Below are 27,931 nucleotides of genomic sequence, written 5' to 3'. Positions count from 1 at the left end.
GCCGAAGGCAGACTGAGCCACCAGGCGCCCCTCCCACTGTATTTAGAATCCACATTCTTTAAACTAAACCCACAAGGCTCTGTGTATCAGGAACCAGCAAACTACAGCCTGCAGGCCAAATCTGACTTGCCACATGTTTCTGTGAATATAGTTTAATTGGAACATAGGCAAGTATGGCCTGTGGCTGTTTCTGCATTGCAAGACAGAGCTGAGTAGTTTTGACAGAGACCGTATGGCTTGCGAAGCCTAAATATTTACTATCTGGCCCTTTACAGAAAACACTTTTGCTGACCCCCACTCTATATGATCTGACCCCCTAGCTTCCTAGGTATTTGCTACTCCCCATTCCTGTCCTGGTCATTCACTATATCAAGTCTATTCCTCCTCATAGGCTTTTGCATTTGCTCTTCTAATTCTCTAGGAATGATCTTTATTCATATTGACACATAACTGCCTCCTTATTGTTGGGGTCTCTGCTTAGATGTTAAGTCCTCAGAGACCTGTCCTGATCAACAATCTAGAGTGGCCCCTTAACCTCCTTAGTTACATATCTGCTATGAAAAAATAACACAGTAATGACTGTTTGAAATTACTGACTGGTTTAGTTCTCACCACACTCTAGGATATAAGCTCCATGAAACCTTATTTGCATATCCCTATCTTCAATTTTCATAAGCATAAACCCATCACCAAAACAAATGCCTGGTAGTTTTTGAGCGGCAAAGAAGAGGGCCAATAAACAGCTGCTGAATGAATAAGGCCAAGGTCAGGAACTCCAGTCCAGTTCAAATCAGTCTGTAACGTTCAGTTTCACTGTTGCTGAGTGGTCTTGATACTGGCCTGACTTGAATCATGAAAGGCTGAAGGAAGATCAGTACATATTCCTGGTCCATTACGTGCAAAAACAACTCCATCAAGAGCATATGCCTCTTCAGGTAAGGGTAGAAGTAGGAAAACCAAGCAAGGCAAGGTCAGAGAATTTGACAAAGAAGTTCTCAACTTTATGATTATTATGGTTAAGAATTTTATTATCAAAATTATTACATCTCTTGTGAAAGTTCAAATGTTACAGCAAGGTGTAAACACTCCACTTGAGAAAGAAGTGATACTTCTTCCCTTCCAAGAGTTCCCCCCCCCCCCCCCCCCCCCCCCCCCAGAGGTCTGGTCTTGACAGCACCCTGCCCACACAGAGTGGCTGGGGTCTCTGCACGTGCCAGGCAGGGTGAGGGCCGCCTGCCCGCTGGCCTCTCCCCTTAGCTAAAACCAAGGGGAGAATGCAAACCCCAGCCCAAATGGAGAGACATTTACATACGTTTTATATAATATACAAAGAAACCAGCATCCCAGGCAACATGATTTCCACTCCCAACGCTCTCCCAGACTGATGGGTTTGTGGGGGAAACAACAAAAAGAAAAGTATTCTGCTGAGGTTTCAGCATTTAAAAAAAAAAAAAAAAAAAAAAAAATCTCCCCTCATTTGAGCAAACACCTGATTTCAATTTTGAAAAAGTGAAATTTTGTAACAGTCACACACAAAGAGAGAAGACTGTGCATATGATAGTTATAGGAAAGGATAGAAAAGAAGGGAGATGCAAGAGGCTGGGGAAAAAAAGAAGAAAACAAATTGGAAGGAGGGAGACTCACAGTATTATCTTGTCCAAAAGAAAAGAAGTAAGGTCCACTGCAGCACCAGGGATTACACCTGTCATATATTTGCTACCCCTACCATGGTTATAACTGAATACAAAATTAGATAAATAAAAACACGCCGGATATTACAGTAAACAAGTGAAAGAAATAAGCTGGCAACCGTATGGAATTTTTAAAAAGATTGTGTACCCCACCTGGGCGGGCTCCAGGGCTCCCACAGGGGTGTACAACAGGCACGATGCACTGATGGGGAGAAGCCAGTCTGCCCGTGTCTCTCATCCAGAACAGTGTTAGGTGTGTGGGTGGCTTTGTAACTCTCTCACCTGGGCCATTCTCAAATCAGCATCCCCCAAAGAAATGTGGGACATGCCCACACACAATCACAGTCCTGTCGGTGCCACTCCACAAACGTATCTTTCCACTCTTACCCTGCAGTCACAAGTGCGTGCTCCCTAATCATGGAGGTGGTCCTATTCACGGGATCGTCAACTCCTGATTAACTGGGAGTAGAAAAAAATAAAATTCAAAGAATTCCCAAAACACTTGGGATCCTTACTAATCAAATTTATTGCCAACAGCTGATAAGTAGCAATGCAATTGGCCCATCTCACTTATTTCGCTTTGCCTACTTCCTTTCTGGGTTACTGAGCTGTGAGACAGCTTGGGGTGGGGGATGGGAACAGCTGGGGGCTCAGACAATCTACTATGATCATCTGCTCCTGAATCATCAGAAGTTGACAAAGAGCTCTTCTTCAGAGAGCCAGGCACCCCTCAGCCAGAGCACATTCCAAGTTTTGCTATCCCTGCCTATTTCTTAGTGATTTTAAGACAAAGGTAGGGAGAATTCTTGGTGGACACATCTTGGCCAGATACCTGCTTTTGGAATGGTTGTCACAGGGCGAACATTTCCATACCTACCTTTCTTCTTAAGTGCATAAAAATCCTAATACTACTCAGATGGCTTGGGGCTTTGAGATTGGCTCTTTATGCTTTTTTCCTCTGAAAAGAAAACTTCTTTTTTGGGGGGGGAGGGTGTGTGTGTGTGTGTGTGTGTAAAAAGATGTCCCCACTGCACAAGTGACTACAGGCTACAGGCAAGGACGGGAGACAGAGGCTTCAACACGACTCATTGCACTTAGAACCGTTACTAACCGGAACACCATTTGCTTGTCAACAATGTACCCTTAACAGCAGGGAGAAACTTCTTTATAGTCTCTGCTTCAGACAAGATTTACATCTTTCTCCAAGGCCAGAGCCAGTCGCGACCACAAGTCTCGTTTCTTGTCGACCAGACCCAGTCCTCTGGCACCTTGTACCCCTTCCCCAGCAATATGCTCGGCCTAGGTTCCAGAGGCAGCTGGAAGGAAGCAGCTATGGGCTCATTCAGTTCTGTTTGCCCAAATCCAGAAGCCCTAGGAAAGTCCTGTCTGAGTCTTGACTCCTGACCCTTGCAGTGGCTGGAGTCGGTACTGGTGCACACCCCCACTCCCACGGTGTGGGTAGTGCTGTGAATTGGAAACTGCAGATACCCTGGAGGCCTGGTAGGCAGCGGACTGCCCAGCACTGGGCAGACTGATAGTCCGTAAGTCTGATGGCAATGACGATCTAGAGTTCTGAGGGAAGGAGGTGGAACTCAGAGTTCCTGTGCTGGACTGGGAGACCGAGTCTGAGGTCGGCGAGTCTGAGGGGCCCTGTGGGGTAGGGCTAGCAGCACTAGAAGGGCAGCTCCTCCTTGGAAGATTGCTGCCAGTGCTGTTTCCAGAATGTGGCTGGCTGCTGTAATACCCTGGTGTCCCCGTAAATGGGGCCAACGAGTCTGTGGATACAGGGTGGGCGGGGCTGGAATAGGACGCAGAAGAGAGGGAAGATTCTGAAGAACCGTGAGAGGGGGGATTTCCAGGTCTCAGTGCAGTAGTTCGATAACTGTATCCTGGAGATTGGGTGGGATGTCCTCTAAAGGGGGAGGAACTCTGCTGAAGGAGGCTTTGTGATTCTGTCCGTGGACTATCACACTGCAGGAGCTAGAAAGAGTCAGGAGGAAAAGCATAAGGAGGTGAAAAAGTCCCTATTTAAGCCATTTAGGCTTGTGAATATTTAGAACACCCTACTTTTTCTTCTTCTCCTTCTTCTTCTCCTTCTTCTTTTCCTCCTTCTTCACCTTCTTCATCTTCTTAACCATTTGTTCTTTTACGTATACCAAAGACAGTAAAATGGCTGTCTCTGATCATTTTATTTATTTTTCTGGCATGATTTATTACCTGAAGGTGAGCAGATGATGACTTATTTCCAAGGCTGCTGAAACTATATGCAAAGACGGCATCTCAACTGCAAAGGATGGCCAGGATCACAAAATATTGGAACCCAGAATATACTCCTATGCCCAGAGATGAGCAATTTCTCGTCTCACCTGGTAGCTGTATCTGGAAGGGCTGTAAACGGCTGCTCCTTTTGAGAGTGCTGAGCTCAGTGTCTCTGGGCCTTCTCCATCTGCAGGGTCTGGAAGATAATAGAAAATTCTATTAACTTGGCTTCCTAGAATTCCTAGAATTAAGTGAGAAATAACCATTGTTCATTCAAATCACCAATGGTATCATCAATCCGTGCTACTTTCTTTTTAACAAAAAAAGTGAATGCAGCATGCCAGACGGGCAAAAGGAGTGGTTAATTATGGGTGATATTTTAAATGCCTGATCTGATTCCTGTCTCCTTCTTTCTCTTCATCCTTCATCAAAATGGATTTCTAGGCCTTTGCAGAGAAGAGTTACAGAAAGGTATCTCTTGGGAAAAAACAGAGGTGGGTGGGGGGCGGGGGCGGGAGAGAGAAAGAAAGACAACACTAGATGGATGCAAGATCTTAAGAATGTTGGGAGCCCAGAAGAATGGAAGCAAGACTGACCTGGAACCTTCTTTCCAGTGGAGCCTCACTGCATAAGAAACTGACTCACTTCAGTCCAGCATTTAGTGAGCATTGTGTAGAGGCTGGCTTGTGTGTCCCTAAACATGGCTGGCAGCAGAAGGCCATGGGCTCACCTGAGTCTTTCTCTGTGACGTTACTCTCCCAAGTGGGAGAAGGCTCTCCTTTTTGGGCCACCCGCACACTGCTTCGGAGGACCTTGGGGATGCTCCCTCCTTCTCGGAGTCGTTCTACTGATGTGGGAACCATCCTGTAAAGAGAACAGAGTGCAAGTTTATGTCACAGGACTTCAGAGTCAAGAGTCTGGAACAAATGAAGCTCTCACAAAGGCTGTATAATACATTCTCTTACAACATCCTCTTCAGGACCAGTTTAAAACAGGAATTTCTTTCTCTGCCTTAAATTACAGAAAAAAGGAATTTAAAGATGTCTACATTTGACCTCTATTGTGAAATGTGAAATTTTTCTCTTCTGTGAAGTCATGTGCCTGGCACACAGTAGTAGTTTAATAAATGCTCTATAGATTAATAAACATTACTCATTTGAGTCAGGTCTTTTCTTTCCCAAACTTCATTGCTTCAGTTCAAGATCCCTGAACAGCCTCATTCTCTACATCTCCCATTTGATGCTCAATACCTGCTACTATTTATTATTTATTTACTTACAGTGGTATCTACGTGGTCTCCCCTAAAGTAGACAAGACCTTTCAGAATATGTCTTATCTTTCTGTACATGCTATCTGTGTGCAACTGAATCTTCTGTTGTAATTTCAGTGGCACTGAGCTGAACTCCTGACTTACCTTTCATATGAAATAAAAAAGCAGAAGAGGCAGTGTTAGTGCCCAGCAAATAAAATAGCTCATCTGTGTCCACAACTATATGGCATCCAAAGTGTTGTTCTGCAGGTTTAGTGGCAATTCTTTGCTTCTGTAAAGCTGAGGGGGTGGGGGAGGGGTCATGGCTGATGCTATTAAATTAGCTGCACAGCATGGATGGCACTGCTGCTGCCTTTCTCAGACAAATATTCCAATATATTTTAGGTAAAATTGGAAATGATTCTAGATGTATGCTTCCCTCTTGAATTTAATTATTTCAGCATCAAACATAAACTTACCACCTACTGCTGATATTCTCTTGAGGTCTGCAGTGAGATGAAGTGCCTCTGGAATCTGACGGGCTTACCGCCTCCATATGGGACATAGAGGAATGAGATGGGGAGAATTTTTTGTGAGGGGAAGATGGGGTTCGGGTTGAGGATCCCTGCACACCATGGGCACCAGTATCAGAAAGTGAGTTACTGCTGCCTTGCCCAGCTCCTGCAGACTTGCTTTTGCTCTGTGCAGAGTCACCTCCCCCACCAGCAGAATTCTCCTTGGCTTCTTGTTTCCGTTTGCGGTACTCCAGCAGGGATACCTGGGAAACAAGAAACAGAACTCTAGCCAGACATCGTCAGGGGATCACTAGCAATAGGGAAAGAAGATGGAACCCTCATGAACCACTGGCCTGCCATGCAAACAAAGCGGGCACCAATAATAGCAACCCTTCCTTCAGATGTGAGAGAACTGAGCACGCTACATACTTAAATCGGTCAGAAATTGGTAAGGAGAGAAAAATACCCAGGAAATGACATTTTTGAAGAACAGTGTTCACCAGCAGACCTCAACCTTTTTCATGCCTTCGAATAATTGAGATCACAGTGACCCAGTAACAGAAACGTGCTATCAGCTGTTTGCTACAATGGTAACACCTAAAAAAGGAAAAGGGGGGCTGGGAGCTGTGTAGTTTGAAAAAGCCTTCCAGGTGATCTAAACAGTTCTTTCCCAATCCCTAAGAATCCCCATAGTAAGTTTTTTATTTTATTTATTTTATTTTTTTTTTTAAAAGCGGGGGGGAAAACAAAAGGAAAAGCCAACAGTTCAGGGTTCTTAAAGGCGTTCAATTTTTCAAGATACATGCAGGGATTTATTACTGTTTGTCTTACACATAGGCAACTAGTGTAGAAAGACAAAGAATGATTTGCAGTTTATACTATAGCAAGCTAGCCTGGGAAATGTACACTTGGAAACTTTTCCCCAACTCTGCCTCATTCTCTCTTGATTGCCAAAACAAGGCCTTCCTCCCTGGCCCGCCCAGCACACTTCCTCTTTGCTGTTACAACACACTGCCCACACTGGCTGTCAACCTGTGTCTTGATTTTTCCTCCACTAAACTATATGGTCTATGAGGGCAAAGATCAAATTTTTCTGGCTTTCCATCTTTAGAATCCAGCACAGAACCTGACTGGCAGCAGGTGCTCAACAATTCTCAAATAACAAATTATGATTTCAATCACTGTTGTACATAATAAATGAAACCAGAAATCCAAGAACATTTTAATTTTTGCTCCTGATGGTCAATGCTGTTCATACAATCGTCTTCTAAACCCACTGGTATCTAACTCCAAATTATCTGCCAGTGTTTCTGCCTTCTACTCAGGGCTCTCATTTCTCTGCTCAAACGTAAAATATAACCAAAATGCAAAGTACTACCATCTTCTGTATTTGTTTTTCCATATACAATCTTGGAAAAGAATTCATATTAATAAATTCTGGTAATGTATTTCATTGAAATGCAAATACCAAAAGTCACTAGGTTACATTTCAATGAAACTACTATAGATATCCTGCAATTGTGTGAGACTGTCACACACAGAACATTTAACATCTCTAGCCTGGCACAATAAATGGAAGTTCCCGTGGCAACCCAAAATATCCCCATGCATTTTCAAATGCCCCTAGTTTAAATCCACTGACCTAAAAAGCACATTTTGGGCTTTGTAATTTCTTGAACAGGCATTACTTACAAGTTAAAGTCCCAACCTGTTAGCCAGCAGTCTATGGCCTGTCCCTGTTCTACCATCTCTTTCCATACTCTCCCTACCTTTCACTCGAGCAGCATTCAACTGTTTGCAACCACACTGCATCCCTGCTGCCCAATCAATGGAGTGTCACACAGCTACAAGTTCTGCTTTCCCTTCTGTAACATCCTTACCCTTATTTGTTGGCAGACTGTTTCCACTTACCATATGAGATCAGCTAAATCAGTGAGTGACCTGTCGTCTCTCACTCCACCACCTCTCAAACTAGCTAGGAGCCTCTTGTTTGTTCTCAATGTACCCTCCACATATATGACTAGACTAGGTTGTGGCTAAGGTGTTCTTACTATATCTGAATAATTCCTTTGAAGCATCCACTGCCACTGTAATTACTTAATAATACAAGTATCTGCTTACCTCAGTCTCACTTGCTTTAAGCTCCATTAGGCCAGAATTTAAGAAGCAATATATAACATATTGGCAATAAGAGCATGAAATCTGGAATCAGACAGAGCTGGGCAGTGTCCTGGCTCTTCCATTTACTAGCTATGTGACCATGGGCAAGTCACTCAACCTGCCTTAGTTTCCTCATCTGCAAAATGGGAAATTACCCATCTTACGGGATTACTGTGAGGATATAATGCATAAGAAAAAGCTTAACACATGAGAAGTGCTAAATAATACACGTAATAAGCATTATTCTTTTCCATTTTTCTATCCTTTGGTTGCATATAGCAGGTGCACAGCACATACATGGCAGGCATTTAAATTTGTTGAATATTTGTAACACTCATCAAATTGTATTAAAACAGTCTTTCTTAAAAACAAAACAAAACAAAACAGCAGCGCCTGGATTGCTCAGCTGGTCAAGTATCTGCCTTCAGCTTGAGTCCCGTGTCTGGCTCCCTCCTCAGTGGGGAATCTGCTTCTTCCTCTCCCTGTTCCTCCCCCTTCTCATGGTCCTCCACCCCCATCTCTCAAATAAATAAAAAAAATCTTTAAAACAAAACAGTCTTGTCTTTCACTGGACATGGCAGAGATCATGTCTCATGACTTTCTTTTCCTCACATGGAGAATGGTGCTAAGCACATGGCGGTTAACTCAGTAAGTATCTACTGAATTGGTTAGATACTGTTCTTCAAAAGGGCCTATATAAGGTAAAACACTTACCTTTTTCCTCTGTGGTGGGTTCTGGGGGGCAGATGGGACTCCTTCACAAGCCCTTTCACCACCAGGTGACATGGATCCACGAGAGAGGTCTTTCATAAAACCATGTTCGTATCTGCTGGGAAACCCTTCTGCAGGGGAACAATATCCCCCGTCCAAATGTAAAGGCTTCCTATCCCCTACTAGGGGAGACCCTCGATACAGTCCATCTGCTCGAGGCATAGCGTTCAATGGGGAGTAGGCATACATTAAGTTAAACTCTGTCCGAAATGCCTGGTCCGAGTTCCTTGCAAGGGTCTGATGTCCATCTCCACTCCTGCTTGGAAAGCCAGTCTCAGAGGGGGGCCCGACAGAGGGATGAGGAGCCAGGTCAGAAGGACCTGAGTTGATCAGGGAAGGTCTGTCAGCACAGCTGTTAGTGTTGGAGTCAAGGTAGCCTACTTTTGTCAAGTCCAGGTCTTTCCGGTGACAAAGCTGAAAGAATAAAAATCAACAGAGACATGGAGGAGGCGGCGGGGGAAGGAAAAAGTCAAAGGACAGAAAGGAAGGGAAGTGAGAGGGGCACAGGTGAAAGGTAAGAGGGATGGGGTAAGAAGGATGGGAGTACAAGAAAGAAAGCCATTAACATCTGTAAAAGGCCCATGGAGCAAAGGTATATACAGGCCAGATTATTAGAGAATGCCGGCCTTTCACAAATTGCTTTAAAGTTTTCTGGATGAGAAGCCTGGGAAAATCAGAATTAAACAATTGGCCAAATGTGACTATTTTGCCTGCTTAGCCTTTCATCAGGTTTGCCGAGTCACCCTGAACTACATTAAGGGACTGGAAGTATAATCAGGGATTTACCTGAGGCCCATGTATGCTACAGGGGTGAGACTGGTGTCTTAAGATAACAACTGGCTTCTGGTGTTACTCATTTGTATTTAATACTGATGGAAAGTGGGAGGAGGGGAAAAGGGAAAGAAAGCAGTAAGTAGAAAGTCAAGTATTTAAGTTACTGGTTTAGTAGAGGAGAATGGTGTTATTTAAAGACATCAACCAACCAGTTCTTCACTCACTTTCACTATTAAGTATGTGTGCTTCTCATAAAATTTTCTGGCCACTCAATTCTTTACCCTCTGATGTATGTCCACATACTGCGAGACCACTAATGCCCACCAATGCAGAGCACCCAAAATGCTGAATTGTATCAAAGATAAACCGTATCTACCCTTTGGTATCATTACCTCCCAACACCAAGATTTTCCATCACTAGGTCAACTATTACTCTTTAGAAAGAACGGTACCAAAAATCCAGATGTCACACCATGATATCCTTACAAGAGTAGAAAACACCCAGAAAACCTTTAGTATACTAGAAGACAACCTTTATCAGATTCACATAGATCACATTGATCTATAAAATTCTGACTCAGAATTTTATCAACTATCACCAAGTTTAGCACTACATTTTTAACTGGAAAGGGGTAGAGTTAACAGTTCATTTAATTTCTGAAAGGTTATGAAAGACTACAGCTTTCACTTCAAGAGGAAAAAGGTTCCATGTGGATTCACAGAGTTAATCATTACTAGATTTGTCCAAGTATTTGAACAGTTAAAAAACCCTAGCACTAAAATCTGAATTTAACATCTCCACAGCAGTAGGGTGCCTAAGAAAAACACTCAACTGGATATCCTAAGAGATACTACTTGTATGCCACCACATCTCCACTACTATAGAAGAAAGGCCTGTGTGACAGAAGCCATGTGCTGACTTAGTTTCCTTGCATACCCAGTAAAGAGATATAAAGAAAATGGAAAGGGCAGAGAGGCAGGACTCTCTTTCTAAAGAAGCTGTTCAATCTATCAACCAAAGCCCAAAACATCCCGTTAAACAGAGCTGTCAGATTAAACCTTGAAACAAGACATAAATCACTGCCTAACTTTTCTAGAATCAAATGCTCCTTTATCAGCCCAAGATAATAAATATCAAAAGATAACTCCTACCAACTTTTGATTTCAACTTTATTTAACAAACACACCTTATTTGTTACTTTCTTTGCCAAGGCTCCCACATCTTCAGCTTGCTTTCAACTTGACTTCCAGATTCTATTCTTTAAAAGAACGCTTCAGCCACCCCCTCCCCCAAACAACAAACCCCAACACACACACACACACACACACACACACACACACACACACACACCCCCTTCATTTTCCTCCATCTACATTGAAAGTTCTGAGTGATCCAGTCATACATGGGAAGATTTACTCAACTTACAGTGACTGGTTGCTCTCCAGCCTACTGCATCCCATCCACTCAGTCCCCCCAGCCCTCCCACACACTCATGCACACTCACTCTCAGCCTCCAAGTGTGATTGAGATGGTGTGATAACTACCTCGGGTGACAGGGACTCAGGCCTATTCGCAGGGGAACTCTCAGGGGAGGATATGTTCTAGAGGAGGGAAAAGCATCTTGTTATTCATCTATCTGAAGTCAAGAAGCAGAACAAAACAAACAAAAAAATAAAAGCAAGCATAGATGGTTAGCCACAAGTTTTTGTGGTGGGGGCAAGGGGAGGGAAAAAATGCACAGGGGAAATGTTTAACTGCAGAATTCATCTCAATGGACAGAACATCTGGTTAAAAATGCTTCCTTGGTGTCCTTGAAAACATTTAGGGATAAACTGTTTATAATGTTTCATGCTATAAGTAAACATCCTCAGCAGATAACAGAAAAAATTTAGATTGGTGAAATTGTATACTATAATTTCATTTGAAATTCTGTTCTACATCTGATGACAGTTGATTAGCTTATAGTATTTATTACTGATGGGCACCCTACCACTTATTCCTCCATAGGGAAATCTTTTTCTTTTATCCCACACCTCCTTCTGAAACATATTTCTTCATTCTCCTGTGTGGTTCAGGCCTGCCACCGGTGTCGAGGGAAAGTGTTGGGCATGCTGGGGCTGACAGGGCTAGGGAGATGGCCAGCTCTCCTGCCTAACAGTTATAGGACACAGAATGCAATCCAGCTCATAGGCTAGACGGTTCACAGCATAATCTAACTGGATCTGAACACCCCTGCCTACCAATGTTCTCTGATATGAAAATTCCTGTACTTTTGGGAACAGAGTGTGGGGGGAAGCAGATGGGAACATTTCAAGTCCCTGCATTTTAAACAGGCTTCCCCTTAGAGCTTTCACCTGATGCAGCACTCCCAGAGCACTCAAACAGGAACTGGCCAGTGAACTCTGATGGAGGATCTGAATGGTAAAAAGTGGACAGAAAGATGGTGGTGGTTGTGACAAGGATTCAGAGTACTAGGGGTAAAGGAAGGGGAGGGTTCCTAATGTTGGAGACCCGGGTGGCAGATCCATTCCATGGGAGGTGAAATGAGGCTGTTAATTTTATTTGGTGGGCTGGGTAGTGTGTAGATACTGGGCGAGGAAGAGAAGGGAAAGGTTATTCTGGTGGAAAGGAGAGGTTAATTAAGCTAGCCCTCTCAAAGTTGCTTTTTATTCCTTTTTTTAATGCTTCCCCCTCCCTAACGATATTGTTCTCTTCTACTACATGTCTTCTCCGCTCTTTCTCTTAGCACTGGGGACATTTTTCACTGGGATGATTTTTTTTTCCTTTAAAAAAGATTCTTCCCCAACCAAACTGAGCTTTACCTGTTACACCTTTTTGGTATTTCTCTGTGTCATAGTCTTGGATGGAAATAAGGCTTCCTATACTAGAATACAGGAAAGAGCATGGCAGTTAAAATGGTGATAAAGATGGTCAGGATGGTGAAGTCTGTTTTATTGACAAGAAAGATTAAATTTCCTTAGTTAAATCGTGAGACTGAAACAGTGAAAATAGGCATTAGACTTTTTGAAGGGATGAATTATTTAATATAATACTTTTATTCCCAGTATTCTAACATTATGCTTAGACTATGCATCACTAAACTGATCTTTGATTTGTAAAATAAAATAAATAAATAAATAAATAGAATACCTTACCCTTGCACAGTGTTTCAGTTATCTAAAATACTACATGGGATTAGGAAATGCACTGAATGCTCAACTTAACGGTCTTGGAAGGTGATGTACCTTCTGATTTCTGTAATTTCACCTTTTTAATTATAATAAAACCTGAAATGATAAAGTATGAAATCTTATGCTTACAATTTGCTGCCCTCCAGGGTGAACAGTCTCTTATGAAATTTTACTATTAAATTCTACTTGCTAACTGAAAAATCAAGGCAATTAGATAAAGTAAAGTTAGTAAGGCCTGCATCAGGAGCTTTACTGTATGGCTAATAAGAATGTCACAGCGAATTTGGTAAAGAGTAACTTCTCTATAAATCAAATGTAACCAGGAAGGTTCCCTCTGCTTCCCCACCATCCCCTTGCCAAAGAAGTTTGCTCCCAAAGAAATTAATACAGTCTATTCAGGTACAGAACATAGCTGTTTCCTGCTTTCAAGGTTGCTAGCTACCTCCTTCTGAGTTGGCCATTCAAAAGGATGGGTACTTTTAATCCCTATGCTTTCATAAGGGGTGAACAGGTAGGCAGGCATTGGTTAAAGCATTCACCTTTATCAAAGAAGACATCTAGAGAAATTATAAGCTAGGGGCAGAGCTAAGTTGTTTGGTGATCAGAACAATTTTAAGAAGAAGGAAGAGACTGTTGAATGAATTTCAAATCAAAGCAGCATGCAATAGATTTTTTTTTTATACACAAGGATTCTATTCAGTAAACCTATTGTCATCCACACATGAACAAGAGAATGTAAATCAGAATTAACTGTTCCAACAGCTAAAATACACATTTCTAACTTAATCCAGAGAGTGAATGTAATAAATATGTCTCTTACAAATACATGTTGTTAGGCTCTTTCTAACTTTTCATTCCTAACACATTGTAACAAGAAGGGAAAGTAACCTGGAGTAGGAAAAAAACCCCTCATTTGCCACAAACCATACCCCAAACTTTCTAAATCTCCATTCACTGAGGACACAGTAAGAATACAAAACAACAGGGAAAGATAGCTCACTCATTTAAAGGCCTAGAAAGAAAGAGAGTCAATCAGTATAATCTGAGCTCTGAAGCTGGTTTCATTAGTGGTTACTAGGCAGCTAGAGACCTATTTTAATCAAGGTATGTAGTAAAGACAAAGATGGAGATGTAACATGCTTACTAAGGTTATGGAGACTGACGGATTGCATGCAAAAACAGATGAATGTCATCAATGGTAGAACTATTCCTTTTTGGGAAAGTATGGGGACTTTTGGGGAAGATGAGAGGCTACCAGGTAACAGGTCACACCGAAGCTGAGGTTTCTCATTCTCTTGCTGAGACTGGCAGGAACATGGTCAAGAATTATTGGGAATGACATTATACTTGAAATGAAAAGGGCAAATGATAATTTTCATATTCAGCACTCCCAACAAGCAAACCCAAATCACCTCAAACTGCAGAGGAGTATTGCAGCGACTAGCAGTAGTAAGAGACGTGATTGGTGAGAACATGAGGCTGTATCCATTTCGACACTCCTCTTCTGGGTGAGATGGGCCAGATGTGTTCAGCGGGGGGCTCTTTGAGCCTGGATTGGGAGGGGGTGGTGTGACTGGAGAAAGAGGCCGCAGTAACTTGGTGACATTCTGCTCCATCAGATAGCGAGACTTCCATTTCTTTAATGGGCTCAACAAGTCTGTGAAATACAAAGCTTGGATGAGAGACTGAAACCACAGCTTAAAGGGAGGCTCTGTAGTAAAGCCATTAATCTCTAGCCCACAATGGCTCTTAATTCCTTTTCTGCCTCATCCCGATGTTATCTCCCTGCAATCAAACCAAAAGCCAAAGAACTCTCTAATTGCCAAATATAAGTAATTCTCAAAACTCTCTACTGCCCAGAGAATCACCAGATGAATCTGACACTTCTAATGACTGATCTCTGGAACAAATTTAATCTCTTCCAGTGGAAAATATAAACCTCTTTTACTTTTTACATTGAATTTCTAAAAATCTGTCACTTAGTAAAATCACCCTCTACTTAATTGCCATGTGACCAGCTCAAGTTTCTAGAATGTTAACTCCATACTCTTTTTATCTTCTTTTATATATTTCTACCATTTTTTGGTAGAAAATTTTTTGCTTTAGTGGGAAAGAGTTACAAATGACTACCTGACCTATATATCTGGCCCCTAATTTTAGAGTGCTTCAAAGTAGGAAATGATTTTTACAAAAATTTCTCCCAACCATTTTCAAAAATGAGGCTGGTACTCTTTTTCTGATTGGAATATCCTACACTTCTTTTATTTCTTGGGTCCACTTATAAAGGAAACTACTACCCTATATATTTTAATGACCACTCGGGTCAAAGCACCTATCTCACTTTCTCAGGGGAAAATAATCTACGTTTATTCATTTACAGCTAAAAATATTTATTTACTTAATATCTACTATATGGAAACCACTGAATCAGGTATGTAAGGGGAGGTCACCCTATAGTCTACTTCAGGGGATTTACAAATTTGTGAAGATGAGAAAAAGTATGTTTAATATATATTATTTAATATAGTATTTAAATCATTTAATATAAATAATATAAAACATGCATAATGTAAATTTAAGAATCTCTATAGAGGATCATACTGCTGTGCATTTGTAAAAAATAATTATGCTTTGCAACTCTTGATCGCAGGGTCCTGAGTTCAAGCCCCACATTGATTGTAGAGATTACTTAAAAATAAAATCTTAAAAAAAAAATTACACTTTTAAGTGCTTATTATATGCCAGGCACTACTCTATGTGCTTTATGTGAATTATCAGATTTAATATGAACTCCATAAATCCATTTTAAAGATGAGGAATTTGATGTGCAGAGATAAAGACTAGATAATTTAGTTTCATTTACATTCCATTTTTTAAAAAAGATTTTATTTATTTATTTGAGAGAGACAGACAAAGACAGTGAGCAAGCACAAGCAGGGAGAAGAGGAAGAAGCAGGCTCCCTACTGAGCAAGGAGTCCGACTAGGGGCTCGATCACAGCACCCCAGGATCATGACCTGAGTGGAAGGCAGACTTAAGAGCTGAGCCACCCAGGCGCCCCTCATTTACATTCCTAATCATTATGTCAAAATATATCCCCAAGGCTAAGTGGAAGGAGTGGCATTTATCCCATGCCTTCAAGGACAAGTGCTGGGACAGAAGGCATGATCAGAGTTATGCTTCAGGATGATTTACTCTGACAGTAACAGTTAGGATGACAATGGGAAACTATTTGGAGTTAATGGAGTAGTTGACAGTTATGAGGCCTGAACTAGGCTAGCAGATGTGGAAATGGAGAGAAGAATAAATGCCAAAAATACAGGACATGCTTTTTTTCTTTCTGATATGTGAGAATTTCTTATTTTCCTAGACTGAAGTATATTCATACTTTTGTTTTCCAGAAATAGAGCTTTCTTTCTGACTTTTCTCCTTTGAAAGATGCTTAGGTATAAAAAAACAAAGATGTGATTCATGACATGTTTAGAACACATTTTTTTTTTCAAGATTTTATTTATTTATTTGACAGAGAGAGAGATCACAGGTAGGCAGAGAGAGAGGGGGAAGCAGGCTCCCCACTGAGCAGAGCGCCCGATGCGGGCCTTGATCCCAGGACCCCGAGATCACCACCTGAGCCAAAGGCAGAGGCTTAACCCACTGAGCCACCCAGGTGCCCTTAGAACACTTTTTTTAATGTACTCTGAGAGTAAATCTTAAAAAAACAACAAAACAAAACAAAACCCACTGCTACACTGACAGGTCCAACACTAAATACTAAAGGGAATTAGATAAGTAATAAAGCTCACTCTAGGAAAGTTAGAATGTACAGATGAACCCTACCACTTCCAAATCAACTTACAGGTCATTCATACAAAACGTATTTATTGAGTTCTTATTATGGTATAATACTCAACAAAATAAATCTGATATCAGCCCTGATGGAAGCTTATGGGCCAGTGGTCATTTGCCTTTTTCCTACCTATAACACTATACGTTCAAATTTCTTTCAAGTCTTATATCGTTTTTCTTTATACTCAAATAATCTGCAAAACTGTATAAACAAACACCCACATATTTAAACAAACACAAAACTTGAAACGAAACCTACAGATTAACGTACTCCTAATATCCTGGTGCATTTTCATCTAGACATTTTTCTTGACATGGCCTTACTGACCCTTGTCTAACACAGCTCAGTAACCTACAATTTTCATTCAGAAACACATGGTAAAAAGCATCTAGCAACATCCACATGGTTAACCATTTGCCTTGGGCTCAGAGGGTCAAGATCCTGGGGTCCGGGGATCAAGTCCTGCATCGGGCTCCTTGCTCAGCAGAGAGCCTGCTTCTTCCTCTGCCTGTAGCACCCTCTGCTTGTGTTCTCTGACAAATAAAATCTTAAAAACAAATAAAACAAGGGGCGCCTGGGTGGCTCAGTGGGTTAAAGCCTCTGCCTTTGGCTCAGGTCATGATTCCACGGTCCTAGGATCGAGTCCCATATCGGGCTCTCTGCTCGGCGGGGAGCCTGCTTCCTCCTCTCTCTCTCTCTCTCTCTCTCTGCCTGCCTCTCTGCCTAATTGTGATCTCTGCCAAATAAATAAATAAAAAAAATCTTAAAAAACAAAAACAAAAACAAACAAAACAAAAACCCCAAAAAACCTGGCCCATTTTCCCTTTATGTCCAAATATACTTTAACTCAAAACATACTTCAGTACAAGGTAGTAATTCTTCAAAAATCTTTTGTAATTATAGAATTATAATTTTTCCACTGATTTGAAATATGACATTTATCCTATTAGATTCTTGCACAAACTGGGTTTAGTTTTGTACAGTTTTACTGCTAAGTGGCATCAATATTGACATTCGTTTTAGTAAAACTTGGGTAATTTCATTTATTCAACTGTAGCTTCCAAAATATTTTGGCTATTCTAGCATACTTATTCCTGTCAGTGAACTGTTGAAATCATTCACCATGCTGACAGTATTTTCCCCACCAAAGTCAGAATTTTGATTGGTATTGTATTAAACTCAGGGGTAACTGAAGAATTCTCACTCAGCACCTTGGTAACAATCTTTCAGCTACTCATGCCTTCATTTATACCTCCTCATATAGATATGTCATATTTCTTTCTTTCTTTTGTTCATTTATGAGAGAGAGCAAGCAAGCGAGAGCAGGGGAGGGGCAGAGGGACAAGCAGACTCCCTGTCGAGCAGGGAGCCAGACTTGGGGCTCCATCCCAAGACCCTGAGATCTGTGTCCTGAGCCAAAATCAGATGACTGACCAACTGAACCACTCAGGCACCTTGATTTGTCACATTTCTAATTAGGGTCACTCGCCCATGTTTTCTAGTTTTTGTTATCTCTGTGTATTATTACGCATATTTCTGTGTTATTAGCTGCACTTTTTTTTTTTAATAGTTACTTGAGAGAGAGCACACATGATTGTGAGTTGAAGGAATGGCAGAGGAAGAGGGAGAGAGAATCCTCAAGCAGACTCCCTGCTGAGTGCAGAGCCTGAATGAGGGCTTGATTCCATCCGAGCTTGACTCTAGGACTCTAAGATCATGACCTGAGCTGAAATCAAGAGCTGGGTGCTTAACCGACTGAGCCACCCAGGTGCCCCTCTACATGTTATTTTTAACATGTAAGAAAATGTTTATCTTTGTATCTAGCTACCAGTGTTTTAGTAAACTCACTTGGCTTTTCTAGGTAGATAAAGCACATTATTTGTACACAATGATAACACACACATCCTCTTTACCTGTAATTTTATCTCACAGTTTTTTTTGGGGTACTCACATTGTCTAATAATTCTAGACACTGTTAATTAATATAAAAGGGGGAAAATCTGATAACCCATTTTTTTTATAGATTTTATTTATTTATTTGACAGGCAGAGATCACAAGTAGGCAGAGAGGCAGGCAGAGAGAGAGGAGGGGAAGCAGGCTCCCTGCCGAGCAGAGAGCCCGATGCGGGGCTCGATCCCAGGACCCTGGGATCATGACCTGAGCCGAAGGCAGAGGCCTTAACCCACTGAGCCACCGCCCCTCATAACACATTTTAAAAATTTATTATAATTTTAATGGAAGTACAATTTAGTACACAGTATTAATTTAGTTTTGGTGTTTTTGATAATGCATTTTAAGGTTTAATACAAAGTTTTCACCATTAAGCATAACTGGCAACTATTTTTCAGAAGGATGTAAAAAAAAAAAAAATCTAAGCTGGGGGGCCTGGGTGGCTCAGTTGGCTAAGTGTCCAACTTTTGGTTTCCACTCAAGTCATGAGCTCAAGCCCTGTACAGGGCTCCACACTCAGCACAGAGTCTGCTTGAGGTTCTCTCTCCCTCTCCCTCTGCTCCTCTTCCTGCTCCTCCTCTTTCTAAATCTTAAAAAAAAAAAAAAAAAGGTTATTATAGGCATCTTATTTTACTAGATTTATCCTTAAATTAATATTTACTGTACTATTACTCCCCCTCCTCCATTTGGCCTGCTAATTAATTATATGAATAATTTTTCAAATACTAAACCATCCTTATATTTATAGGAAAAATTTCATTTGATCATAATATACTTTTATTTTGATATTCTTACAGATTCAAGATTCAGATCACTGAAATTTAACTTAAAAGTAGTAAGATGTTGGGGCGCCTGGGGGGCTCAGTGGGTTAAAGCCTCTGCCTTCGGCTCGGGTCATGATCCCAGGGTCCTGGGATCAAGCCCCGCATTGGGCTCTCTGCTCAGCAGGGAGCTTGGTTCCCCCTCTCTCTCTGCCTTCCTCTCTGCCTACTTGTGATCTCTGTCAAATAAATAAATAAAATCTTAAAAAAAAAAAGGTAGTAAGATGCTGTTTTGGTGGGTTAGTTTGACAAAATAAAGGGTGAAAAATTTTAATAAAACTGTATAGTATATAGTATATACATGCATATGGTATGCTATGTGCACCCAAAAGTATGTGCACATAGCAAATAAACAAATTTTACCACTCCTTTAGTGTTTGAAATCCTGCTTTTTATTCTCTACATTTTTGCAGTTATTAATAATTCGACAACTAGTACTTTGTACAAAACTTTTTAGTCCATATTTATTTCTGTAGAACAACTACGTTAGGTGGTATTTTTTTTTTTTAAGTTTATTTCTTTATGTCATCTCTAACTCCAGTGTCGGGGCTGGAACTCATGACTCCGAGATCAAGAGTCACATGCTCTATTGAGCCAGCCAAGCAACCCAGAGTATTAGTCTTTTTAATACATTATATTAATCCTTAGCAAATTGCTAGTAGTAGGAATATTATTCTCCTGCCATTTTTATTGCAAATCCTTTCTCTCTTTTTTTTTTTTTTCAAATCCTTTCTCTTAATAGACTTCTCCTCTAGGGGCGCCTGGGTAGCTCAGTGGGTTAGGGCCTCTGCCTTCGGTTCAGGTCATGATCCCAGGGTCCTGGGATCGAGCCCCGCATCGGGCTCTCTGCTCAGCGGATAGCCTGCTTCCTCCTCACTTTTTGCCGGACTCTTTGCCTACTTGTGACCTGTCTGTCGAATAAATAAATAAAATCTTTAAAAAAAAATACACTTCTCCTCTATTAAACTCTATATGATATTTAGACAATATAGACACAGAAACTTTATTCAAGTTTGACTTAAAAAAAAAATTTCAATGTGTCTAGAACTTGTTTTGGCAAGGATCTAATTCTTTTTAATCCCTCAAGTAAAGTAAAAATTCCAGAACAATTTAGCAAATATTTCATTTACCTAAGACCTATTTCTGGCTATTCTATCCCATACACGCACATACACTCAGGCACCAGTACTATTCTAATTTAAGTATTAGCTTCCGGCTTCATATTAGAAACTAGTTTTGGGTTTTTTTGAGAGAGAAGGCAAGCGAGCGGGAATCTTAAGCAGGCTCCAAGTTCAGCTCAGAGCTCTAGGTAGGGCTTGATCTCACTATCCTGAGACCATAACCTAAGCTGAAATTGAGACATGTACTTAACCAGATGAGCCACCCAGGTGCCCCTTAGAAACTAGTTTTGTACTGCTAGGGAAGGCACTTCTTTGCCTTTTTATTTTCTTCTTTTTTTTATCTTCATGTTTATTTAGATAAACTTCATTTAATCAACTTCCATAATGAGCTACTTCGATGGGAACTATATTAAACTGGGGATGGGAGGAGGGGAAGGTGGGGGAGATACTATAGTTATAATTTTCATTAAGAAATATAGCCTTTATCTTCAAGACTTTATAAACATATTTCTCAGCAATGGTTTACTCCACACATTCCACTATGGTTATTCCCATGCAGTTTCTTAGTTTTGTTAAGTCTGGGAATGAAAAAATTTTCTTCATTCATTTTATTAGTACACAAATGTTATTAATTTTTGCATATGTACCTTCTATCCAGTGGTTTTACTAAACTTTTTCTTTTTTAAGATTTTATTTATTTATTTATTTGACAGAGAGAGAGAGAGAGAGATCACAAGCAGGCAGAGAGGCAGGCAGAGAGAGAGGAGGAAGCAGGCTTCCCGTTGAGCAGAAAGCCTGATTTGGGGCTTGATCCCAGAACCCCGGGATCATGACCTGAGCCGAAGGCAGAGGCTTTAATCCACCGAGCCACCCAGGTGCCCCGGTTTTACTGAACTCTTATTAAATCTAAGATTTTCAGATGATTAGACTTTACTAGGTACATATCCACACCATTTACAAACAATGAACATTATGCCCTCTCCTTCCTGAAGAGTAATTTCATTTTTTATTCCTAATCAAATTTAGATTTTAGGAACTTAGCATCTTTAATGTACCTTAGTATCTGACTAATTTCTGTAAACATTTCATAAATGCTCAACAAGAGAGTATTTTGTGTAGAATAATGTTAGTAATAATTCCTATTATGGGTTTGATACTACTCTAACCACTTTACATACATTATTTAACTCACTAATCTCATATAAGCTCTATAAAACAGGTATTATCATTCCCATTTTAGAGAGGAGGCTCAGAGATGCTTAGTAACTTGCCTAACATCACGTACTTAGTAAAGGGTAGAGCTGGTTTTCAAATTCAGGTCCACTGGATTCTTTCTACTCTACCAAAACACTTCCCTTTCTCTCTGACCCTCCCCCTCTACCAGAGGGAGGAAGGGGTAGGGTGGGGAGAGGAACAGGGTCGGGGGTGGAGAGAAGGGAGGATCTTAAGCAGGCTCTACATTCAGCACAGAGCCTGATGTAGGGCCTGGTCCCACAACCCTGAAATCATGACCTGAGGTGAAATCAAGAGTAGGGTGCTTAACCAACTGAGCCACCCAGGCACCCCCACTTCACTTTCTTAATTAACATCTCCTTGGTCTTTTTGAAAAAACATAACTAGCAAATAAAAATAATCCCTCAGGATTTAAACTAACTTGCAGCAATATACCATCATTCATTTGACTACTGCTTGGTTTAATTAAATTATTTTCCTTTTGGTTATGTTGCTCCTTAAGGGCAAGGTGTGTTCTTCGAATGTTTCTCACTGCTAGAGACCAGAGCAAAAATTCAATAAAGCTTGGTGACTAATAGTCCTAATTCCATTCCAACTAAGGCATGTAGTAACAAGGACATTTTGCCTATGAGTCTTTGCTAGTCAGGACATGAACTGTTATACAACCTTCCTTTCCCAAACTCAAATACAAAACACAAATGCAAGTGTGCCTAATTATGTATATTAGATGGAAGATTTAAGTTATACTCTCACTGTACTGTAAAAGCTTCCAATAAATTGCTAATATTGATGGAAATCTGGTATCAGCATTTCATTGTATTTGTCTAGTTTGAGTAAATCTCTCTAATCTTTGATGTAGAAGAAGGGTAAAATACTTTAAGAATAAAGATAAAGATAAGATAAATAGTATCATTTATCTTCCAGATGTTCACACTGGGGTTTTATTATCCTGGGGTTATACACGTGAAAATTTATAAGGTATAATCCAAATTAGAGATAGAGGAATTAACTAAGTTAATAATTTGAAAAAAAATTTTTTAGCAGCTTACTTTTTTCGACATATAATATTACACAGAATTTTAATATAAAGCAGATATTATTAGTACAAATCTATTTAAGTTCATATTTAGTCACAGGCAATGAAGAGAAACAGTGAAGTAGTTTTTAATGAAAATCTGAAATATTACATCATGTTAGCTGTAATCTTACGTGACCTTTAGCATCTATTTTATTTTTTTGATTACATAATATTCACAAAATTTATTTAGAGATAAACTTATGGAAGTCACAGAGAGCTTTTCAATTAAGCTGAAATTGGCAGGAGAAACTTTGGTAAAAAGACTGGTGCCAAAATAAGGTAGCCTCACAAATTCATGTACCAGTGCCCTCAATTGCAATTCAATTAAAATTACAAATTTTATAATTCTTTTACAAATTCTTACAATTTTTTAGGACCTTCTAATTTAAAAACTCACAGGGACTTTATATTGGATTCAAAGCCATGTCTCCTAAAAAATTTTGCACTAATTGTGTAAGCCCTTTTGAAAACAATACCATTTTAAGGATTTCTCATTTACTTCATTCACCCAAGCCCCACCCCACTCAATCATGTGTAATCTTTATTGTTTCCTCAACAGCACCCCACATCTTTCTTGCTTATTTCTCCTCTTATAAACATGGATACAGATTTCCTAAACTTACTACTTTAAACGTATCTAACCTTTTTTTAACCATTTCTGCTGTTATCTGTACACTGTCTAGTTCCTTCTTTGTCGGCGTGGGAAAACTGTTCCCTGACTTGAGATCTCTCTCTTCCTCTGTAAAGACAGATGTAAAGTAACTATTTAGATAACAATTTTTTTTAAATCAAACTGTTCAAATACTCAAACTGAATTTTTTTTATGTCGACCTGAAATAATCATTGCTCAAGTATTCAGGAAGGTTTGAGATACGTACCTGCATTGTCTTTGCAGATACTAGAAGAGTTACTATTCTCATTACTTTGGTATAGATGCTGAGTTCTAGTCTCTTGGGGTACAGATGATGTTTGAGTCATCCCTTCTTCCAAGGCTTGCTTTATCCAGCGCTACAATGTGAAAAGAACCAGGGAATTATCAATAATCATTTAAAACTACTTAGTAAAGCTATTTCAAATACATTAACCAGACCATTACATATCAAATGGTGAGAGATGCACTCCAACACACTCACTGAGTTCCACAGTCAAGTATTTTTTGTCTTGCGTTTCAGCATATTAGGATATTGCCCCATCAATTCCTTCTATGGGGCAAAATTGAGAAAATCTGGACTATACATAATGAGATCCCATCAAAAAACCAAAACCAGTAAAAAATGATTACTATTCAACTTTTCATATTGTTTAGAACGGGGTAAATTGTAAGAGATTAAGAAATCTTAGCTTTCATTTGAGAGAGAGACTTGATCATATAGGATAAAACTAGTACATAAATAAGTGCCTAAAAAGGAAGATAAAAGATCTCTTAAGAGTTGTCTACCCTGTGCTGGGGACATCTGAAGAGATAATAGAAAAGATTCACAGGAAGACTCTGGATGAGAATAAACCGCTCTTCAATACAGGTACAAAATACTTCCAAAACATCTACTCTCAGATGGAATAACCTGTGAGTTTTTTCTCCCTACTAAGTACTTCGGTTAAATTAGGCCAAGAATAATGCAAATCATCAGAATAAATGAAGTTTTGCAGAAATCAAAAAGGGGAAAAAGTAAAAAAGAGCGCTCTAATCAGTCACATTTTTTTGTAATGAATACTAGAATCTAAAATGATGAGATACATATTTAGGTCAGAAAGTGAGTCTGCAAAGATTAGGATAACAAGATTATTCATCCTGGGGAAGAGAGAAAATTTCTTACCTGTAATTGTGTTCTCTTAAGATACACAGTTGTAGGTTGCTGACCACTCTGTGGCTCTCCCGCCCTGACATAAGACAGATCGAATTTTGATAAACATCAATTTCTGAATCAGACCCTCCCCCAAATAGGAAGAGCAATGGTGATTATAATTTCACACCTTTAGAGAACAAGTATTACAGGTAAGTAAATATTCTCTTCACTGAAGAGAGCAAATAGATTTACTCTCTTAGAAACTTGGGAAATAATGCAAGGAGAATTTCACCATGAAAAATTTTAGATCGTGTAAATAAATGGCTTTGTGGTCTACCAAATGAAAGCAAAAATAAAACAGTAAACACGAGGCAATAAGAATGAATAAGCATATAAAAGAGATCTCAACAGTCAGTTGAATCGTTATCAACATTTTATGAAATGACCAGATCTTAGAAAAGCCAAAACAAGACCATGAATGAACTCGCTTACACGGAATACTGACATCAAGATGAACTGTCAGAACCATAGCACCTTACAACTTAGAAGAGACCTTGGAAGTCACCTGTCCAAAGCACTCATTGTATAGATGGGGAAAACTAAGCCCAGGAGGACAAAATGAGTGAAAAATCCTTTGTTACAGATACCTTAAATACAAGTTTTTCTTTTCAAAGCAGATGACAGGACTCACTTGGGTCACTGTGCTTTCCTCCAAGAGTAGATAATTTCTTAAATTTCCAGTGTCAAGTAGATGCACGCATAAAAGAATTTAAACTCTGGATCTGATGACTACACAAAGGGAAAATAAAACCAGGACAGGGGCATTCTAAGGAGTAAGATGCTGCTATGGTTAGCTATAAGGTCAAACATAGCAAATACGAGCAAACCCATTCCTCCTGGCCCTTCTGTATGTCTATGTAATATTTTAGAGTCGACAAAAAAAAAAAAAAGAACTTGAACATTTGCTTGTAACTAACAAGTTCCATAAAAACAAATTAATTTTAGATACCCTTAGCACCTCAGTTCTAGGTACAGTTATTAGGTCAAAAGGATACTTACTCCTCCTCCAAAACTCTGTATAAGGGTCTTTCAGAAGCTCAGAGATAGGTAAGAGAAATGTTTTGACAAGTCTCATTACCAAGGGGAAGGAGCAAAGAAGTAATTTGGGTTTTGGAGTCCAAAGATCTGGACTGAAATATGGCTGCTGCCTAACTCTGGGCAATCCGTCTCAGCCAAAGTTTCTGGACCTATAAATCAAGGCCAATAACCCAACTTCACAGGGTTGTCACGAAGGCTAAGTGAGAATGCAAATGAAGAAAGCTCATAGCTTATCACCAGGTGCACATATTCAGTGAGGACCTGTTCAACTGCGTATAGAGATACACAGATTATATAACCTCTTCCTGTATACACAATAAAATACCAATGCAAAGCTAAGTATTTCAGTTTCAGTCAGGATGGTTTTCTAAGAAATCTGGAAGACCAATCCCCCTCTAACCCACATATATTATACCTACAAAGTTGAAGCTTAGAGAAGATTTAGAGAGAACAAAGAAGGACACTACTGAAAGGCTTACTGGCCACTCATAAAATCAATGTTTCCATTCTAAAGTAAGTGAAGACCCAATACAAGATAAGCCATAATGTGCTTTTTAAGAACTCTGATTCATTATAATTTAGAGACTCCAGGGACATCAAAAATGTTCTGTCAAACACCCTAAGAATCTGGATGCAAGTATACAACATGCAACTTTACATAGTTTTTATTTATGAGGCTTTTACATCCTTTAATCAGATAAGAAACAGTATGCCTATCAGCAATACACACTGCTCTAACTAATCCCAAGGGTGTTTTTTCTCATCTAACATATTCTTCTCTGAGAAATTTTCAGAAAACTGTAACAATTTTGTTGAATAATGCAGATCTTCTTAGGTCCTACACTAGGACTGAAGGAAGCATCCTTTCTAACCGATCTAAAAAATAACTCTTTTCCATCCCTACCTAGAATAAAGCAGAGTTCAATTTCTAGGTAAAAAGACCCAATTTCATTAATTTTGTGCTATAAAGAGTGAAATTTTTATTCTGTAATATCATCTGTATGTTAACAGCAGATATTAAGCCTGTGACTTAAACTAATTCAGATCTAAACTTATAAAAATTTTAAAGACCAAATTTAAGTGAGATAATCTTGCTAGATAATTCAGCATACATATCCTGAACTCTTCCTGAAGACTAATATGACATACAGAGATAAAAGTGCCTGAGCAGAGCCTGCAGAAAACAAGACTAAGGATGGTCAGACACATCTGGAGAACAAAACATGGACATGAGTTAAATGGGACTTTTATCTGTTGCCAGTGGAGATAACAAAGATGAGCTATAGATACAAGTCCTAAATTATATGAGGTAAAAGAGTTCTAAAAAATGGATTTTCTATCAGATTTGAAATCAAATTTGTACATGTTTTTGGTTTTTACAAGACTGTGCTAGCTAGAAAATCAAGACAGGAAGAGAAAGATTATAACCTGGCTTCAGAATGATTAAGGTGGCATTTCAAGAGGCTACTCCATACTGCTTACAATTCAGACTTCATTATCAGTCTGTACTAAATAACTGTCCACCCTTCTCAAAGGAGCAAAACAGGAGATCCTATTGTCTGGCTTGATAAGATGCTTCAATAGTTAATATCCTTAGAAGTCTAGTATTATGTCCAGCCAAATACAGAACAAAAAGAAAGAACTTCTCTTATATATATGTATGTGCATGTGTGTGTGTGTGTGTGTGTGTATACACATATATATGTAGTCATCACCTGACTTGCTCCTCCAAACTAAAGACCATTATATGCACCTTCTCTAATTGTTCAACAGCACTCTAAAAATGTAGTTAAGATTTTGAGCTGTTACTCTTTATGAGGGACTGAGCTAAATGTAATACGAAGATTAGTTTTGCAAGCCATACCAGAATTAACTCTCTAATTATTACAGAATAAGGTTAATCATAATGCTCATCAAATGCAAACAATTTTTTTCCTTCTCAGATGATCTCTGAGATCCAAGGTAAGTGACTTGGTATAAAAATTTATCCCCAGAGACCCAACCCTCCTATATCACTAATTTCTAGTTGTATTTTTTTCTTAAGAAAGATGTCATTGTTTTTATTCTTGACACCTGCAAGTTATTCATGTGATTGTGTTATCTACAAAGCCTCTCTTTTGGCAAAGATCTCATGGTCAAATTTCTCCTTAGGGGTTATTCTACTTGGGAATTTCCCCCAAATAAACCATTAAGTGACTCAAATACTTAGATAAGATGTGCAGTTAGGAAGACTTTCTTCAGTGTATGCTACCCATTCAGTGGTAGTGCCCTTCCTTGTGCACAGAACCCTGTTGCCCTCCTCCCCTCCATATCCCACACCACTTTATCTCATCTTTCATACCCCCCACCCCCAAGAAATAATTTCTGCTCTTTGGGAAAAGAGTAAAG

General features: G+C 39.7%; 1 protein-coding gene across 11 annotated transcripts in view; it reads right to left on the bottom strand.

Annotated features, from left to right (window-relative positions):
• Positions 1-2,682: 2,682 nt before the first annotated feature.
• SETD5 (SET domain containing 5) overlaps positions 2,683-27,931 on the bottom strand; it is an 81,477-nt gene continuing 56,228 nt past the window's right edge. For 6 of the 11 annotated variants that reach the window (XM_032841570.1, XM_032841568.1, XM_032841569.1 and 3 more), the window contains 8 exons: positions 23,540-23,669; positions 14,024-14,268; positions 10,965-11,021; positions 8,589-9,059; positions 5,679-5,977; positions 4,681-4,814; positions 4,058-4,146; positions 2,683-3,671 (listed from right to left, as the gene is read on the bottom strand). In XM_032841570.1, the coding sequence (XP_032697461.1) occupies positions 3,063-3,671; positions 4,058-4,146; positions 4,681-4,814; positions 5,679-5,977; positions 8,589-9,059; positions 10,965-11,021; positions 14,024-14,268; positions 23,540-23,669 (2,034 nt within the window). In that variant the 3' untranslated portion in view covers positions 2,683-3,062. The remainder of the gene's footprint in view (positions 3,672-4,057; positions 4,147-4,680; positions 4,815-5,678; positions 5,978-8,588; positions 9,060-10,964; positions 11,022-14,023; positions 14,269-23,539; positions 23,670-27,931) is intronic. The other 5 variants (XM_032841576.1, XM_032841578.1, XM_032841572.1 and 2 more) reach the window with 1 other exon arrangement.

This window comes from Lontra canadensis, unplaced genomic scaffold, assembly GCF_010015895.1.
Source record: "Lontra canadensis isolate GAN:19392208 unplaced genomic scaffold, GSC_riverotter_1.0 scaffold124, whole genome shotgun sequence".
In the NCBI taxonomy this organism is placed as follows: Eukaryota; Metazoa; Chordata; class Mammalia; order Carnivora; family Mustelidae; genus Lontra; species Lontra canadensis.
Note: the sequence above shows the minus strand (reverse complement) of the source record. Positions and strands in the feature narration are given on the sequence as shown.